This window comes from Castor canadensis, chromosome 13 (assembly GCF_047511655.1).
Source record: "Castor canadensis chromosome 13, mCasCan1.hap1v2, whole genome shotgun sequence".
NCBI lineage: Eukaryota > Metazoa > Chordata > Mammalia > Rodentia > Castoridae > Castor > Castor canadensis.
In genome coordinates this window covers 57,278,060-57,294,800 of record NC_133398.1, presented here as the reverse complement: position 1 = coordinate 57,294,800, position 16,741 = coordinate 57,278,060, and the positions used below count along the sequence as shown (strand labels likewise).

General features: G+C 39.4%; 1 protein-coding gene and 1 long non-coding RNA gene across 12 annotated transcripts in view; one reads left to right on the top strand and one right to left on the bottom strand.

Moving 5' to 3' along the window:
* Positions 1–16,741, bottom strand: part of Nfib (nuclear factor I B) — a 442,869-nt gene that overhangs the window by 245,457 nt on the left and 180,671 nt on the right. The window contains exon 1 of one of the 9 annotated variants that reach the window (XM_074051839.1): positions 350–785. The exons of the other annotated variants lie outside the window; for them this stretch is intronic. Within the exon in view, the coding sequence (XP_073907940.1) occupies positions 350–352 (3 nt within the window). The 5' untranslated portion in view covers positions 353–785. Of the gene's footprint in view, positions 1–349; positions 786–16,741 lie in introns of those variants that run through there. 9 annotated transcript variants of the gene reach the window in all.
* The window catches only part of LOC141415428 (uncharacterized), a 77,870-nt gene that overhangs the window by 4,552 nt on the left and 56,577 nt on the right, over positions 1–16,741 (top strand). The window lies entirely within an intron of this gene.

Genomic DNA, 16,741 nt, shown 5'->3' with positions numbered 1-16,741 from the left:
ATTGTAATTTTTTTCCCCAACATTGAGAGGAAAGGGGGAGAAAGTAGGAAGTTGAATTAGTAAAAAACACTCTATTCCGCCCTGAGGTCTCACAGTGTTATTCACTGATTCCCGCCATGAAAGTGTGTCACCTAAAACTAAAGTTGCCAGCGCTTAAAAAAAAAACAACACATATTTGCATTAGTTCTGGAACTCCAGCGCTGTAGCTCAACCTGTAAAGCAGTAAGGACACTTAGGAAAGGGGTGAAACAGTCACTTCACAACGCACAAACAGGAAATAAAATCTGTGAGGGGGTGCAGGGGAAAAACAAGACAAGCAAATAAAACCCATCATTTCAAAGCCACATACCATCGCACTGTATTGCACTAAATAAAAGAGATCTTGAGTCTGTCACAACCCTGGGCCGCTGACTTCACGAGTCTCAGGTAGAGATTTGTGGATTTTCTCAAGGGTTGTTTTGGTATCTCTTTTTGTGTTTAGTTAGTTTTTTTTTTTTTTTAAGCAATCCGGGAGTAGTCTGACATTGTTTAAAATGACTGTTATTTCTGCACGGCCACAATTCTCGCCCAAGAAGAAAAGGAGGTCAAAGTCAAGTCTAAAAAGCAGGCAGCCCCTCAGTCTGGATATCCAGCTTTCTTTCCTCGCCCTTGCAGCAGACTGTGTCTCGCGGTTGACTTGAACGTAGTCCAGAGCGCGCGCGCGTGTGCGTGTGCGTGTGGGTATGTGTGTGTGTGTGTGTGTGTGTGTGCGTGTGTCTGTGCGTGTGCGTGTGTGCTGGGTTTTATTGTTGTTTTAGCGGGGCTGTTCCAGGGGTGGGGGCTGCGCGGGGCAGATGCAGCCGGCGCGGCCACGGGAGCGCGCGCGCACGCCCCTTCCCCGCCCTCGGATTGGCCTGGCCGGCGGCGGGGCTGCCCCGGAACCGCCACCAAGCCAGCGGCGCACCCTTGCGCGCCCGGCCGCGTCCTCCTCCACCGCAGCCGCCGCTCCGGCTTTCTCTTTCTCTCGCTCACCGCCCGCCCAGCACTGTCCCTGTCCCGCCCCGCCCCGCCGGCCCGGGCGCGCGGGAAGCGCGGCTCTTCGCTTCCGCCTGGCGGCGGGAAGGAGACCGAAAGGAGGAGCCGAGGGCGGGCACGGCGCGATGCATATTCATCAGGGCGCCGCGGCCAGGAGGGAGGTGGGAGCGGGCCGGTGGGTGTGGCGGCCTGCGCGACGCGGGCGCCCCTCGCGGGTGGGTGCGGCGCTGTGAGGGAGCCGGCTCTTTGTGCCGCCGGGTGGGGCCCCGCGCCTTTGTGCGCCCGGGCTGCACGTCTTTGGAGCGGGGCCCCGCTGCGGCCCGCAGCCCCGGGAGCCCGGCGGGAGCGCCGCGCGAAGCCGCTGCCGAGCAGCCCCGGGGCTGGAGATTGGGGCGTCGCTGTGGCTTCCCGGTTCCTGCCACATTGCCGAGCCACGCTGGGATCCGTGCAAAGGACCTGAAAGGGTCCCGCACTGCTTAGCGTTATCATCAGGGCAGATCCTCCAGGAAGAGAACTCTGGCTTCTGTTGAGAAGCATCCCTGTGAATGTCCAAATAAATAAATAAATAAATAAGGCAGTCCTTTATGGCTAGGTGGGAGAAACAGGAAGCCCCCAATGGGACACACAGCCCCTGGTCTCCAGAAGTAAACACTAGAGGCGGTTTGATAACGAGTTGACGTTCACAGTACAGAGCAGAGGAAGTTCAGTATCTGTTGAGGGGTTTTTTTGCGGGGGAGGGGGCTAGTAAAGTAATTGAATTATTTTCATCATAAGTAGCTAGAGTTGTCTGGTAAAATACTTGACGGTTAAACAAGGTTGTTATAAAATTCTGTTTTAAAATTTAAAGTATGGCCCTAAATATACTTAGTACTAACCCACATGTGTTTTGTGAAGATTTTATTACAGAGATCCTGACTAATTATGTAATTGCACAACACAACAATAGCTTCAAATATCCTCTAAAAACCCTGTTCAATTATGTGATTACCAGTGAGACCGGAATAGCTCCTACTGAACTGTTCTTATCTCCACTAAATGTGAGCCTGTCAGTGTTTTGATCCCAATTAGGTTTCCCCTCGAAGTCCTGGAGAACTTAAACCATGTTGTTCAGGTTGGTAGTCCCTCCAATACTCACTATAAAACAAAGAAGACATTTGGCCTCATTACCAAAATAAAAGACCCCTTCCCATATATACATACAGGCTACATAAATGTTTGCACATGTATGCTATACTACCTATTTCCAAGGATAAGATTTTCAATCCAAAACGTTGATTGACCCAATTAGACTTTAGAAAACACACAGTTATAAAAAGGGAAAATTTCTAATTTCCCCTCCCCACCCCAAAAAAATCCTAACCTAGTTCTATATAGCTATATAGTTTGGGAAACGAATTGACTAATTGCGGGGGGGATATACACATATTTGTACCTCCACACTCAGCTATAACTTCCAATGGAAAGTTAATTTTTAAGGTCTAGCTTACTTCAAGTGAACTAATTTTAACCCCTTAGCTAGTGTAGCTGTAATTCTGCCTACCCAGGCAGTCAGATGAAGTGGGCAACAAACAGGTTTGTTTCCATTCTAGGATTTCCTAATAGTAGTTTTATGCTCAGATAAATCACACTTAGTGCTAGAGAACCAAATATAAAATATGAAAATTCAGTGAGCTAAATTTGAAAAAAATTATTTGAGATGGGGAAGTAAAAACCTAAGAATTATTCCCAAGATCTAACATTTGTGTAGATGTGCCACAGAAAACCTTTTGTCTTGTTATTTGAAATCCATAGCTGAATTACCAGTTCTCAACTTCTATCCCATGTAAAGGAGAAATGACATTATAGAAGAAATCTAATTTTGTTTAGGAAATATCTTTTAAATGACAAAAGAAATAGAGGGGGAGAGAAAAGAATTTCCTCCATTCTCAAGATGTCTTGGAGAAATCTAGAGTTTGTCACCTGTCAGTGGGTGTCTTCCTAAGCATATTATTTGGGAATAAAATATATCATTGCATGTCATGTTCAGGCTTTCATAGATTATCTTTTTATATTTGCATGTCATTTGTTTCTTTTGATGTGAAGATTACGAGAATACTTACTCCTATACGGATCACTCTTCTGTCTGTCAGATATGTACACATGTCATCATTAGATGATACTCAAAGTTTAGAAAATAAGGAGTTGGATCTTCAAGCATGTCTTATAGAAATCTGTCTTGCTAACTTGTAGTCACCTCAATGTGTGTGTATTGTTGCCTGTACATTTTTTTAATTGGCAGATGATCATCATCTTTTAATCTTCAACATCAGCTGATTTTCTGGGTTGTATCTTTTTTAATATAAATAAATTTGTGGAAGATAAACAGTGTTTTAAAGTAGGTTCTTTTTAAATTAAAATTATTTTGATTAAAAGCCTTTCCAAGAATATAATTAAGATCTAATAACTTTATTTTCATCTTTTGTTGAAATTATTACTAATTCTTCATTTCTTAAAAGTCAACAATCTCCGATTGTGCTTAAGCATTTTGAGCCTCTGACAATGCAGCTGAAGTGATTCCCGTTTTAATTTTTTTTTTTCTGCCTAAAGTTGCAGGCACAATTCAGTCCATAGAACTTACTAGAAGCTTCATAAGTACATTCTCACTTTAGTCTTTCTAGTTCTTCCTAAAGCCAAGTAACTGGTAGTACCATTTCTATAGATTTTCTTCAAATTAGGAACTTTTTAAATGTAATAACAACATCTGTGTGTGTTTATCTCTGAGAGTAATCACTATATAATTTCTAAAAGGCATGCATTATTACAATGCTTTATGTCATAATTGAAGTAATTCCTCTATCCCATCTAAACCAGTAATTTTCAGTCATTACTCCAAAGGTGTTTATTTTGTCTTACTTCTCTATTTCTCAAAAATATAGGAAGTGTTTTTATTTCTATTATTTTGTATTATTAAAGGATATGCACTAATTTATTAGATTATTATATTTAGTCTGTTATTGTACCAGAATCTGTGCAGATTTAATATGTATAACAGCAATTAATATTTAAGACTTAATTCCAAATAAAATGTATATTACTTTTTAAATAAGTGGATAATTATTTGGAAGTTACATAGAATTTTAAAAATATGTAATGTATTAATCAGTCTAAATAGTCATATTTCTTATTGCCTACAGACTATAGTTTAGGTTCAATTATTTTTAATTATTAAAAAATACTTAGAAAGTCTTAAACTGGGACATTTATAAAGTGCCAGATTTGGGTATTTTGTTGTAGTTACTAGATGAGCGCTGTCTCTGCACAACTTTTATTACAGAGAGAATTTAAGGAGCGAACAATTATCTAATGTATTGTCCTGAAAGAGGAAAGCACAAGCATAAATAGCAAACCCTGTTAACTTTTGACTTTTTATTGGTTATAGCAGTCTTTAGCTGTAATCCGTTATGCCCCTTCTTTAGACCTTGATTGTAAAAAACAAACAGGATCATTCCCACAGGACATAGTTACTCATCATACAGAATTATATCTGTGGAAAAGGCTTCAAGAGATTTCCAGATAGACTCTTGCAATGGAGTTGAAACTCCACACTTGCCAGTACAGACACACCGTGTCATTTTCTAACCATTGAGAGTATGGGTACAAAAATAAATATACACATGCCGTGTTCTTTCTTTCACTAACTGCATGCTGCACCTGTGCACACATAGATCTGATGACATCTGTTAAGATAATAAATCTCAAGTGGTTTGTGGTGTCATCAAAAACCTGAGATGGTGGTATGGCTCACAGCCTTACCAATCCCAGGCTATGGCCTTGTTAAATTTCGCAGGCTAAATAGAGACAGACTCAGACCCATTCCATACACCAATCGGAGGTTTTCAAGAGCAGGTTAAGGTGGTTTATAAAAAAAAAAAAAGAAAGACTGGAGTAATGATTCAGTATGTGAAAAATCTTTTCTTAGATCCAACAGTGGCAAATCAAGGATGTCTCCTAGATTAAAAAAAATGTTTGTTATCACAATTATTAGGAATTCTCAATTTGAAGTATCAGTCATTTGTTAGCCTACTTAGGATTTTAAAACTTCCTTCAAAAAGAAAGTAAACACAAGTAAATCTTCATATCCTGCTTACTCACACTTTTATATAACATTAAATTTTAACCATCAAAATGGCCATAAAAAGAAATGATTTGAACCAATTTCAGCTGTAATAATGATTGAATTGAGCAAAGAAAAAACAAATGTTTTCTTAAATTTTTTCAGGATATTTTGTGCCATATGTAAGGTTTCTGAAACAACACAATTACTAAGGTACTTTTTTAAAACATTTCAAAAAACAGAGGCATCTGGCAATTCAGAAATTAGTGAGGCAACAGGATGCAAGAAAGCGCTAGACAGTCTACCGATCCTTCATCATGGTCCTGGCAAAGGACCATCCTGCCTTTTGCTCAGTGGGTCACTTTCAACAACAATGTCAATGTCAAGACCTCTGCATTCTAATCCTGTGGTCAGTAGTTTCCAGTGTCACAGATTACTACTGGCATATCTAGGACACGATATCATTTCAAATTGCCCATTACTTAAAGAAAATCGATAATCACGTCTTGTATCTTTATTCCATAACTCAGAAATCTTAGATACAGCCGGGGGTAGACAAAGAATTTATTCCTTTTACACGTATGCATTGAGGCTGAGTATGGCTCCAGACCTGGGCGAGGTGCTGCTGTAAAAAGATGGATAGGTTTTGAAGGATCTCTGTTTTTGTGATACAAATGTTTTTGTACTAATATTCTCCTCTGAATTTATTTAGAAATGAGGAATCTTTGCATGGGATATTTTGAAAATCTCCAAATAAACACACTAAATAACCAACCTTGTTTTTCTGCTCACTTTACAGGCAGTTGATATGGAATGAAAACAGTCTTAATAGAAACCAAAGAAAAATTTCATTAGGGACAATAAATCAGATGCTCTTCTCACCCACCCCATTAAAACAAAACAAAATCCTCGTATAATATATTCAGAAGCCAAACTAACAAAGTTGGCAAATTTTGATGCCACTAGGTTTTATGGTGTGAGAAAAAAATGTAAATAACAGGAAGAAAAAGAGAACAGAGAGAAGCAGTGTTTGGTGGGAAGCTTCTGGCACATAGGACTTACCTATCACCTATCCTACAGCTGCTTGATGGTTTCTTCCACCAACTTCTTGTTCAACAATGATCCACAAGCAAATTCAGAGGTCAGGGTAGAAATACAAGTTTCAAGAACATACCTATCCAGGCGCCGGTGGCTCACGCCTGTAATCCTAACTACCCAGGAGGCGGAGATCAGGAGGATCACAGTTTGAAGCCACCCACGGCAAATAGTTTGCAAGACCCTATTTTGGAAAAAAAAAATTCACAAAAAAAATGGGCTGGTGGAGTGGTGCAAGGTGAAGGCCCTGCGTTCAAATCCCAATACTGCAAAAAAACAAAAACAAACAAAGAACATAACTAATTCACTTCCTCTCCCTTTTCTGTTCAGTCTGGTACCATCCTACGTTGCCCTCTTAGTGTTTCTTTTACTATCTTCTTGCAATTTTTTTTTTGTTATACAAACAAGAGTAGAGACACTTTAAGTTAACATCACAAAATTAAAAAAAAAAAAAAAAAGGGCTGGCAGAGTGGATCAAGTGGTAGAGCACCTGCCTAGCAAGCATGAGACCCTGAGTTCAAACCCCAGTTTTGCCAAAACAGACAGAAACAAAAAAAGATTTTTAAAAAAAGACATCCACTTACAATCCTACCACCTAAAAATAGCTTAATTTTCATATATTTCCCTGAGGTATTTTTATTGCACACACACACACACACACACACACACACACACACAGAGAGAGTTTGCCTGGTTGCAATCTTAAAATAGGTAGAATTTTATTCTGTAACTTTTCCACTTATCCTTCTATTCACATTATTAATATTAGTGAATGGTCACAAACTGTGAAATGTACACTTTTGAGACTTCTACGTAAGAGAGGAAGACACAAAGCCAGCAACATCTTTTGCTTTTTGCCTCCCAAATGATTATTGTGAGGATTCACTGTCACCATTTAAGACTTGTGATGTTTTACTCTAAAATGTAGACATCCTGCTTCCCTTCAAAGAGTTGAAGGTGGGACACATTTTAGATGAGGCTGCCCAGACCACCAAAAGGTTGGAGCAGAGCAGCTCCTGCCTTTGTAGCTAGAGCTTGGTCTCCACAGTCCCCATCCTGGTTGGATTACAACATCCTACTTTCATCCTTTCACAGCAATCCTTGCTCTAGACCAAATGCTCTTCTTGTAGATGAAAAATAAAACAAGAATCGGAGAGGAAAAGTGCCTAGCTTATGGCAACTAAGCTAGTCAATAGTAGCACAAAGCCTCTGACTCAAAACAAGTCCTCTGACTGTTAAGGCTTACTTCAGAGAATGCAGGGCGTGGGTTCCACGTACCAGTATGTGCAGCCTCACCAGAGCTAATGTGACTACAAGCTCCTTCACAGACTAAATGTCCCCCACCAGTCTCTAACTACCTTTCATGACCCTGGTAATAATTAACATCTGATGTCCACAGGTACATGACTCCCCATGCATCCTGGGCCCACTCACAATGACTCCTCTCCTTTCTCTTACTAAAAATCGAATAGTAGAATAAAAGAGAAGATGGTCACTTTATGGGATGACATCAAATCTTCTCTAAGTGATAAAGGAAGCACCTAATTAAAAATTAAATATTTTATAACATTCCTGTCAGATATACATCATAGAGAGGTAAAGATGGGTCCATACCCTACTTGACAATCACTATCAGAGAAAATATGAAACTCCCATCTCTCTACAGAGACAGTATTTTCTGATTTCCAAATCAAAACACATGGTGTAAACAAGAGCTTTTTTTCTTTAATAAATTTAAGATTTAGAAAGTAGTACAGAATGTTTTATAAAAAGAATCATTGTTAGCTATGGTTTAATAAGTGGGTAAAAATAACCAATGTACTCTAAGAATGCCTGATTCATATATTTACATGATACAATTTTTAGAAATCTGCCTAGAATGTAGGTAAATTCATAACAATCACTGCCATTTTATTCTATTCCCTGCAGTTTGCACATGCTTAGAGTATTTATTTTTCAGAAAGGACACCCACTTTCTGTGCTTGGCTCCCAAGTGAGGTGGACCCGCAGACACACATATAGCATCACGGGAAGTCAACACAGTGAATAATTGATAAGCTCATACATTATGCACACTCTGGGTCTACAGTTACCCTCTTGGTGGGTGCAGGACAGGTCCATGTTCAACCAGGTTGCAGGCTCATTCATGGAGAGTCTCAATGGCCTTATTCTGGCTGGAGCACTATCTATTCATGCAATGTGGGCACTCCACCTCTTAGCTGGGAGTCTAGGCCTTCTGCAGAGTTTCCCTAAGGTCTGGATATTCAGGCTTCTTGGGGGAACATTCAAAATGACTACCTATGGGCTGGATCTTTTCCTTTGTTGTGGCCAAATTTAGGTCAACAGCAGCACCTTCATTGAGCAAGGCCTCCCTGGGACAATGGTTTTTCCAATCTTTGGTTAAAAGGAGTATCGTGACAAATGGTAGTAATTACCATTTCCTGAGGCCTAAATACACCTCTGCTCTGTACTCAATATATCACATATATGAGGTCAGCTTATTCAAAGATGAGGAGCCTGACACTCAGAGAGCCTAACTAGATGAAGGCCATGGTGCTTATCACCCAGGACTTTGTAATTCCAAAGCCCTTGGCCATAGGATACCAGTCTCCACAACAGTGACAAGCTGCAAGGCTGTCAACCCTGGGTAAGTGTGGCCCCTCACAGGAGGAACCTTGGGAGACATTGTGCCTGCCTCAAAACATTTTTATCACTCTTCTTTTGAAAGTACCTTTAGAACCCCAGGCACATTCTTTTAAATATTATCAGTAGGGTAGATCTTTCTCCTTTGAATGTGGATTTGAGTTTTGGATATAGCCATGATTCATTCAATACCCTGTGGTGATTAAAGAACTTATCCAGCTGGGTAAACCAGTTTGGGTAGAAAACAGGCATGACAAAATGTAACAAGATTATTTTTATTCTCTAGTATGTTCTGAAAGTAAGAGAATAAGGGCTTTTAACTTGGACTTAGAGGTACTGGCCTTTAGGGCTCAAATCCTGACTTAGCCACCCAAAAGCTATGTGACTCTGGACAAGGTATATCATGATTTTTGCCATGGTTCCCTTATCTTCGAAAAGAATGCACACTGAAGTGTGGCTGTTTGGGGATCACAATTCTTCATTTGTCAAAACACATAAGACTCAGAAACATAGTCCTTTCTCAATAAATGTTCCTCAATCTATCAGATTAGTATCTCTTTTCTCAACCTTTCAGTGTGGGAAGAGATGCTAAACAAGAATGAATATGGTCTGTGACAATGACTAGATCCCCAGACCCCTCTGGGTGCCACTGGGTTTGGCAGATAGTACTTACATGCAGTTATAGTTTCACAAGCAAGAGGGATCTCCCAAGTGCCCTAATACTAAGAGAAATGCATTTAAGGAGACTGTATTGCAGTTTCAAGTTTCAGGGAGCAATCTCTGTCTCAAGTTTACTCCTAGGTTCTCTTAAGAAGAGTAAGAAATTGAATAGCATCTTGAGCAAGTGTCCCCTTGTAAACATTTATGGAGTGTCTGCCCTATGCCAGGTTCTGTGCTCAGAGAGGGTCTGGAGAACTGATGACGGAAGCCATGCCCAAAAGCCTAGTTTGGTAAGTCTATCATTTGATAAACCCAAATGATAAGTACTGAGAACCCATTGACACAGTATTAGTCATCAATTGAAGAAGATGCTGTCAATCCTCAGGCAACATGTACCTACTGTGTCTGGGCAAGATGGTGTGAACAAAACAAATGATACTCTAGCATAGAGAGACCTGGAATGTGGAGGGGAGAGGCAGATGAGCAAGTAGCTAATAGAAACAGCAGGTAATGTGGGTCCGCTTTTGGCTTCCCAGGCTGTTCAATGAGGTCAGGAGCATGGTCTGAGAATTCTGGAAACCTTGCAGGAATGAGTTTATCAGTAGAAGGAAGAAAGTAGTGTGCCAAGCTTTTTACAGCACAGAGTTGATCAGGAGTGCTAGCCAGAGAAGAAGTGAGAGCAGGTTGTGAAGGGAGCTGTCGTAGAGCTTTGGCAATGATCTCAAACCACTTTGACCTCTTCTGTGCAGCATTCTGCAAGTCTCTGTGCTTTCTGTGGGGCCTTCTCTTTCAACCCATCATACAATTGCTTTCTCCTTATGACACTTCCTGACCTCCTTGGTTCATTTAATCCCCCTGACAATCATATAATATCAGCATAGTATTGTCTCCATTGGACAGATGAGAAAAGTAGGGTACAAGAAGAACAAATAACTCAGCCATGGACAGTAGCTCTCAAGTGTCAGAGTCAAGATTTGAACCCAGACAGTATTGCTCTAGAGTCTTAGGTCTTAACCTTTCTTCACCTTTGTATGCCCTATCCCTGTGCCCCACCCAACATAGTGGCTTTGCCCAACCTTGAAATCTGTCCTTCTTCTTTTAGGCCTCACAACTGCCTACTGGGGAGGCATACTGTGGGCAACTTTGTCACAACTACAGCATAGCTGCACAGCACTAAAAGCTGATGAAAACTTAGTCACTGAGTAGAGAAGAGCAGCCTTGGCCCAAGTCTCATGATCCCTAAAGAGAAAGGCCTTAGTGACTGCTGTCTCATTTTCCGTGCTTTAAAAAAATTACTGGTAACTCAGAAACTACTTGCCACTCTGATCATTACTACCCGTATCCTTCCCAAAGATAACCAGTGTTCTGATTTCTAACAATAGAAAATTATATTGCCTGTTTTGCCACTTTATGTATAAGGAGAAGTATACAATATTTATGCTTTTATGTCTGAGTTATTTTGTTTAGCATTTCATAAGAGAGTCCTTCCTGCTCTTTTTGATAACAATAGTGTTTTTTTTTTCTCACTTTGCATGTGGAATTCTATCACATGCGTGCAACATAATTTATCTGTTCTAGACTTGACAACACCTGGCTGCTTTCCAATTTAGGGCCAATATAAATAATGATGATATCAACATTCTTGTACATGTTTTCTGGGGTACAAATAAATGCATTCTTCTAGGGCATAAAACTGTGTATAAAATTTCTGGGTTATGAAGTCTGCCTATGATAGATAGACTTTAGTAGTTAATTACAGGTAGACTTCCAAAGTGACTTTGCTTTTATACATTTCCATCAGCAGCAGTTCCTGTTGTTTCATATCTTCACTGAGACTTTTTTGATTTATGATGTGTCATCATATCTCTGTGTAGTTTAATTTGCATTTTTAAAATTGTTTTGGTGGAACTGGATTTTGAACTTCAGCTTGCAAAGCAGGCACTCTCCCACTTGAACCACACCTCCAACCCATTTTGCTCTGGTTACTTTGGAGATGGGGCCCCAAGAACTGTTTGCCTTAGCTGGCCTCAAACTGAGATCCTCCTGATCTCAGCCTCCCAAGTAGCTAAGATGACAGTCATGAGTCACTGGCATCCAGCATTAATTTGCATTTTTAAATGACTAACGAGTTTGAGTTTCTATTCTTCTATTTATTGGCCATTTGGATATCCTCTTTTGAAGGTATTCAAATATTTTGCCTATTTTAATTGGTTCTTTTTCTTATTGACTTGTAGCTGCTCTTTTTATATTTTAGATATGAGCCCTTTGCCAATTATAACTGCTGTAGATTTCTCACATTGGGGCTTGCAATTTCACTCTTTTAATATAACAGTTTTGCATGTGTGCTTTAAAAAAGTTTATTGAGGTAATTATCATACAATAATCTACATTTTTAAAGTGTATATTGTAATAAATTTTCACATGCCTCTTGGTAATCTCTCTCTGCAAGTCCTCCTCCCCTGCAAGTACTGATTTGTTTTCTATCAATGTAGGTTGGTTTGCATTTTCTAAAATTTTATGTAAATAGAACCACACAGTATATACTCTTTTTTTTCTTATTTATTTCATTGAGCATAGTAATCTTGATACTCACCCATGTTTGTTGTGTTTATCAATAACTTTACCCCACTGTATGACATAACACAATTTACCTGCTGTCTTGTTCATGGGCATGAGAGAGGTTGTTCCCAGTTTTGGTCTCTCGCAAACACGGCTGCTATGAACTTTCATGTATAAGTCCTTGTGTGGACATATGTTTTCAATTCTCTTAGAGAAATGCCTAAGAATGAGATTTTTGGGCATAGGGCAGGTATTTGTTTAACTTTTTAGGAAAATATCAAATTTTTCCAGTGGAGGCTGTGCAGCCTGCAATTCCACCAACAATGCATGAGAGTTCCAGCTTCTCCACATCCTCATCCCATCATATGGTCAAGGCTTTCTTTGATAACCATTCTAATAAGCATTTGATATGTCCCATTATCCATTTAGCACGTATTTCCCTAATGAATAATGGCGCTGAGCATGTGTGTATGTGCATATTTACCATTCCTGTAGCTTCTTGGATGAAGTGTCTGTTTAAATCTTTTGTCTGTTCTAAACATTGGGTTCTTTTCTCATTGTTGAGTTTTTTAAAGTTTTTTTTGTGTACTGAGCTTACAAAGCCTCTATCACATATCTGATTTGCAATATTTCCTCTAAGTCAGTGGATGATATTTTCAGTCTTTTAAGAGTGTATTTTGAAGACCAGATTTTAAAAATCTTGGATGAAGTTAATATTATGGATTGTGCTTTTGGTTTCTTATCTAAGAACACTTTTGCCTAATTCAACATCACAAAGATTTTTCTCTGCTTTCTTGTGAAATTTATTTTATAGTTTTATGTTTTACATTGAGATCCATAATTCACTGTGAGTTAAATTTTCCTTTTAATGCAAGGTATGGCTTGAACTTCATTATTTTTTCATATGGATATTCAATTATTCCATGACCATTCATTGAAAAGACTATCTTTTTTGCCTCACTGAATTGTCTTTGTTGAACTCAGCTCAACAGTTGTCCACATACATGTGGATTGATTTTTGTACCGTCTATTCTGTTGCCATTAATGTTTTTATTTATAATGACACCAATACCACATTGTCTTAGTTACTATATATAATAACCAATGAAATCAGGTACTGTTACCTCTCTAAATTTGTGGGGGGAGGTGGGACTAGGGTTTGAACAGGAAGCTTCACACTTGTAAAGCAGGCACTCTACTGCTTGAGTGACAACTCCAGTCTCTTGCTCTGGTTATTTTAGCGATGGGGTCTAGAGAACTATTTGCCTGGGCTGGCCCCATCCTCCTGATCTCAGCCTTCCAAGTAGCTAAGATTACAGGTGCGAACCATCAACACCTAGTTTAAATTCGTTCTTTTTAATACTGTCTTTTGATGAATTCTTGTGGTGTTTTGTTTTTAACAAGTTTTTTCCAAGAAACCTTGGATCTGCTCAGGCAGATGTTCTATAACATGGATCTGGAAAGAGACCTGTGGATTTTAATTCCTTTATTCCTTAGGGCCTAACAGTCATTTTCAAATGCATGAGCCCCAAAGGAAGAGGAATCATAGTAGTATTAGCCTAATAGTCCTCAGCTCTTATGGTAACTGACAGCCTTTGAGGATCTGACCCTTTTGGGAAAAGACTATAAACTGGCATTTTGGGGGTGGGGAACCCCAGGTGGAAGGTAGGAAGGGAAGCCTCCTATTTACAGTAATTACTTATAAGTTACCAAACATTGTACTGGGTATTTTGCATATGGCAATGTATTTTTTTACCAAAGATAGTCAGGGCCAGCTTCATGGACTAGACCTGTAAAAGCCACATAGAGCCTGTGCTTAGAAAGTGCTCATATTAGTTTATTGCTCTTCTGTCATGGTGTTGAAACTCTTCAAACTTTCCAGCTTTTGTTTTTGGTTTTCTTAAGCGGTCCTGAATTTCCATTTTAAACTAGGCATTACATGGGCTTTGCAGATCATGCAGTCTCTGTTGTAACTACTCAACTCTGCCAATGTTACACAAAAGGAGCCTTGAACAATATGCAAACAATAGGCCTGGCTTTGCTTCAACACATTTTTATTTCTGGACGTGGAAATTTGAATTTTGTATCATTTCTACATATCGTGTGAAAATCTTCTTTAGTTCTAGTTTTTGTTTTTCCTAGACATTTAACAATGTAAAGCCATTCTTAGCTTTCAAGCTGTACCCAGTCAGTGGGCTTTATTTGGTTCTGTGGATGAAAATTTTCTAGTTCCTACCCTGAGGAAACTCCTGCCCATGTGTAGTGGGTGACATATACAAGAAGTTCACAGCACAATTGTTCATAAATGCTTCAAAGGAGAAAATCCAAGTTTTCTCAGCAACACAAAGGATAAATCCAGTGTTATTTATTTGTACACAACATAGGGTTGAAAGAAGCAAGTCATGAAGTTCAAAAATAAGCCCATAGAAATGCTAAAACACAATAAAAAATACAAGCAAGGAAAGGATGGTGAGAGAACTCATGGTGCTTGGTAACTCCCAGGAGATGGAGGGGAGGACAAGGGTTTGCAGGCCCTAGCAACATTGTCTTTCTTGACTTTCGGGTTTGCTCTGTATTTATCCTTCAAATTATATACCTTATGTACTATTCAAAAATGCACATCTCACCAAATTTTAAATTTCCAATTGAAATTTAAAAACAGAGCCCCATTGGGCTGAGGAAAGATGCATGTCCAGGTCACGTTTCTGATGTCCTAAAGGTCCTCCTCCAATGTCACTTTGAAGACCTTTGGCATCCATCTGGCTCTGGGCTTCACATTTCTCAAGAAGGGTCTTGGCTTTTATACATTCAGCTGTTTTTCTTTCTCAGTTTACTTTTGTCTCAGATACCAGTGCTCTCTGCCAAATTCCCCCAAGGTCAAATTCACATTATGGGTTCTATTGTCTTGAAGGCTTTCTTGTTTGCAAAGTCTATTTTTCCTAATTTCAAAATAAAATTATAAATAATTCAATCACTTTGAACTAGGCAGTGGATGTACGTGCTGGTTACTTTCCCTTTATCCTTCTGCTCTTCAGTGTTTATACTCTTCTTAATATTTCTATCTTCTGGCTCTTTATGTTTGGCTACATGTCACCATTAATCTGGATAGGGCTACAATGAAGGAAAAGAAAACTTGCAGTCATAGTTGGAAAGGGCATGAATTTAAAAGTAAAACAACTGGAGTTTGAACTTCTACTCAACTTACCAGCTGTGTGCTCATAGCTAGTGACCTAACCTCTCTGAGCTTTTTTCTTTCATTGATAGAAATAGGACTACCAGTGACCACTAGAAAGAGTCACTGTGGGAATTAGACATGTAAATGTTATACAAGAAAACTTGTGACATGTACTGAGCTCAATACCTGGTGCTACTGTGTGACTTATGGTAAGCACATAGTAACTTTGAGTTTCCTTCCTTTCCCTTCCTTCCTTCATTCTTCCTTCCCTTCCCTTAATCCTTCCTTGCTTTTCCTCTCCTTTCCTTTTCCTTCCTTCCTTCCTTCCTTTCTTCCTTTCTTCCTCTGTCCTCCTCTTCCTCCTTCCCTTCTTCTTTTTTCTTTGTGAACATTGCAAGGATTGTTTCTCTACCCTCACCAATCATATTCATCAAGCAAGCAATTGACTAAAGAGAGAAAGGATAGTAAGTTTGAGGACAGAAAAAAACATGATGGGAAGATTTTATTCATAAGTCTGGGGAAAGAGGTCTTATCATTCTTTACTTTACTTGGTCATCTCTTTTTATACTTCTCATTTTCCCATGAACTCAAGTCTGTCCACACCTGAAATTTCAAGATCCATAACAAGGGTCTGTATCCAAATCTATAAAGAGCCTAAGAGAGCTGCATGACAATTTTAAGGCCAAAAATCACTTCCATACAAACCACTTAGTATCCTGTCTGGCATATTGTAAGCACTCAATAAATGCTGGATATTATTACTGTTATTATTGTTGCTGTGATTATTATTGTCATTACAACAGAAGTTGTAAGGCTATTAACTGCCTCGTTTGCCAAATGCACACCAAGCTACAAAGGATAGAGATGGTTGTTTCTTTTTGTATTTCCCAGTTCCCCTGTCATTCTCCCCTAAACAGTTCATTCTGCCTTTTCCAGAACAAACATCATTATAATTGTTTCTTGTTCACATCTCTGATATCCCCATGGCTCTTGCCGCTCTCACTGGTAGAAGCAACACCTCTGAATTTACTACCATCTGTAAATATCATTAGCTATTGTTTATTCCCTCTCCCACACTATTAATGAAGATGTTAATTAAGACCAGAACTAACACTGACCCCAGCAGCAATCCACTAGACATTTATCCAACTGGATAAACTTCTGTTAGTCATTACCCACTGCTCGTAGACATTACCACCACTCCGTTCTCTTCATCTGCTCATTTGTAAGAGATTGGGGAAAGAAGTAAGGGAGCCCAGGATTATTTAAAAGTTAACACTCTGATACTTAGGATTTTGGGAAGGAATTTGGTGGAACATCAGTAGTTGGTTGTCAATAGTACGCCTGAATGACTGAGTCAGCCTCCAAAAGTGTTTGGTAATTGCCTGGTTAAGCCTACAGTTTTCTGAGAATTTAGCAATGCACAGTAAGGCTTCAGTAAAACAGCACAAATGATAGAGTTTTTAAACTGGTCAATTCTTTTTACAGATGATTAGATTGAG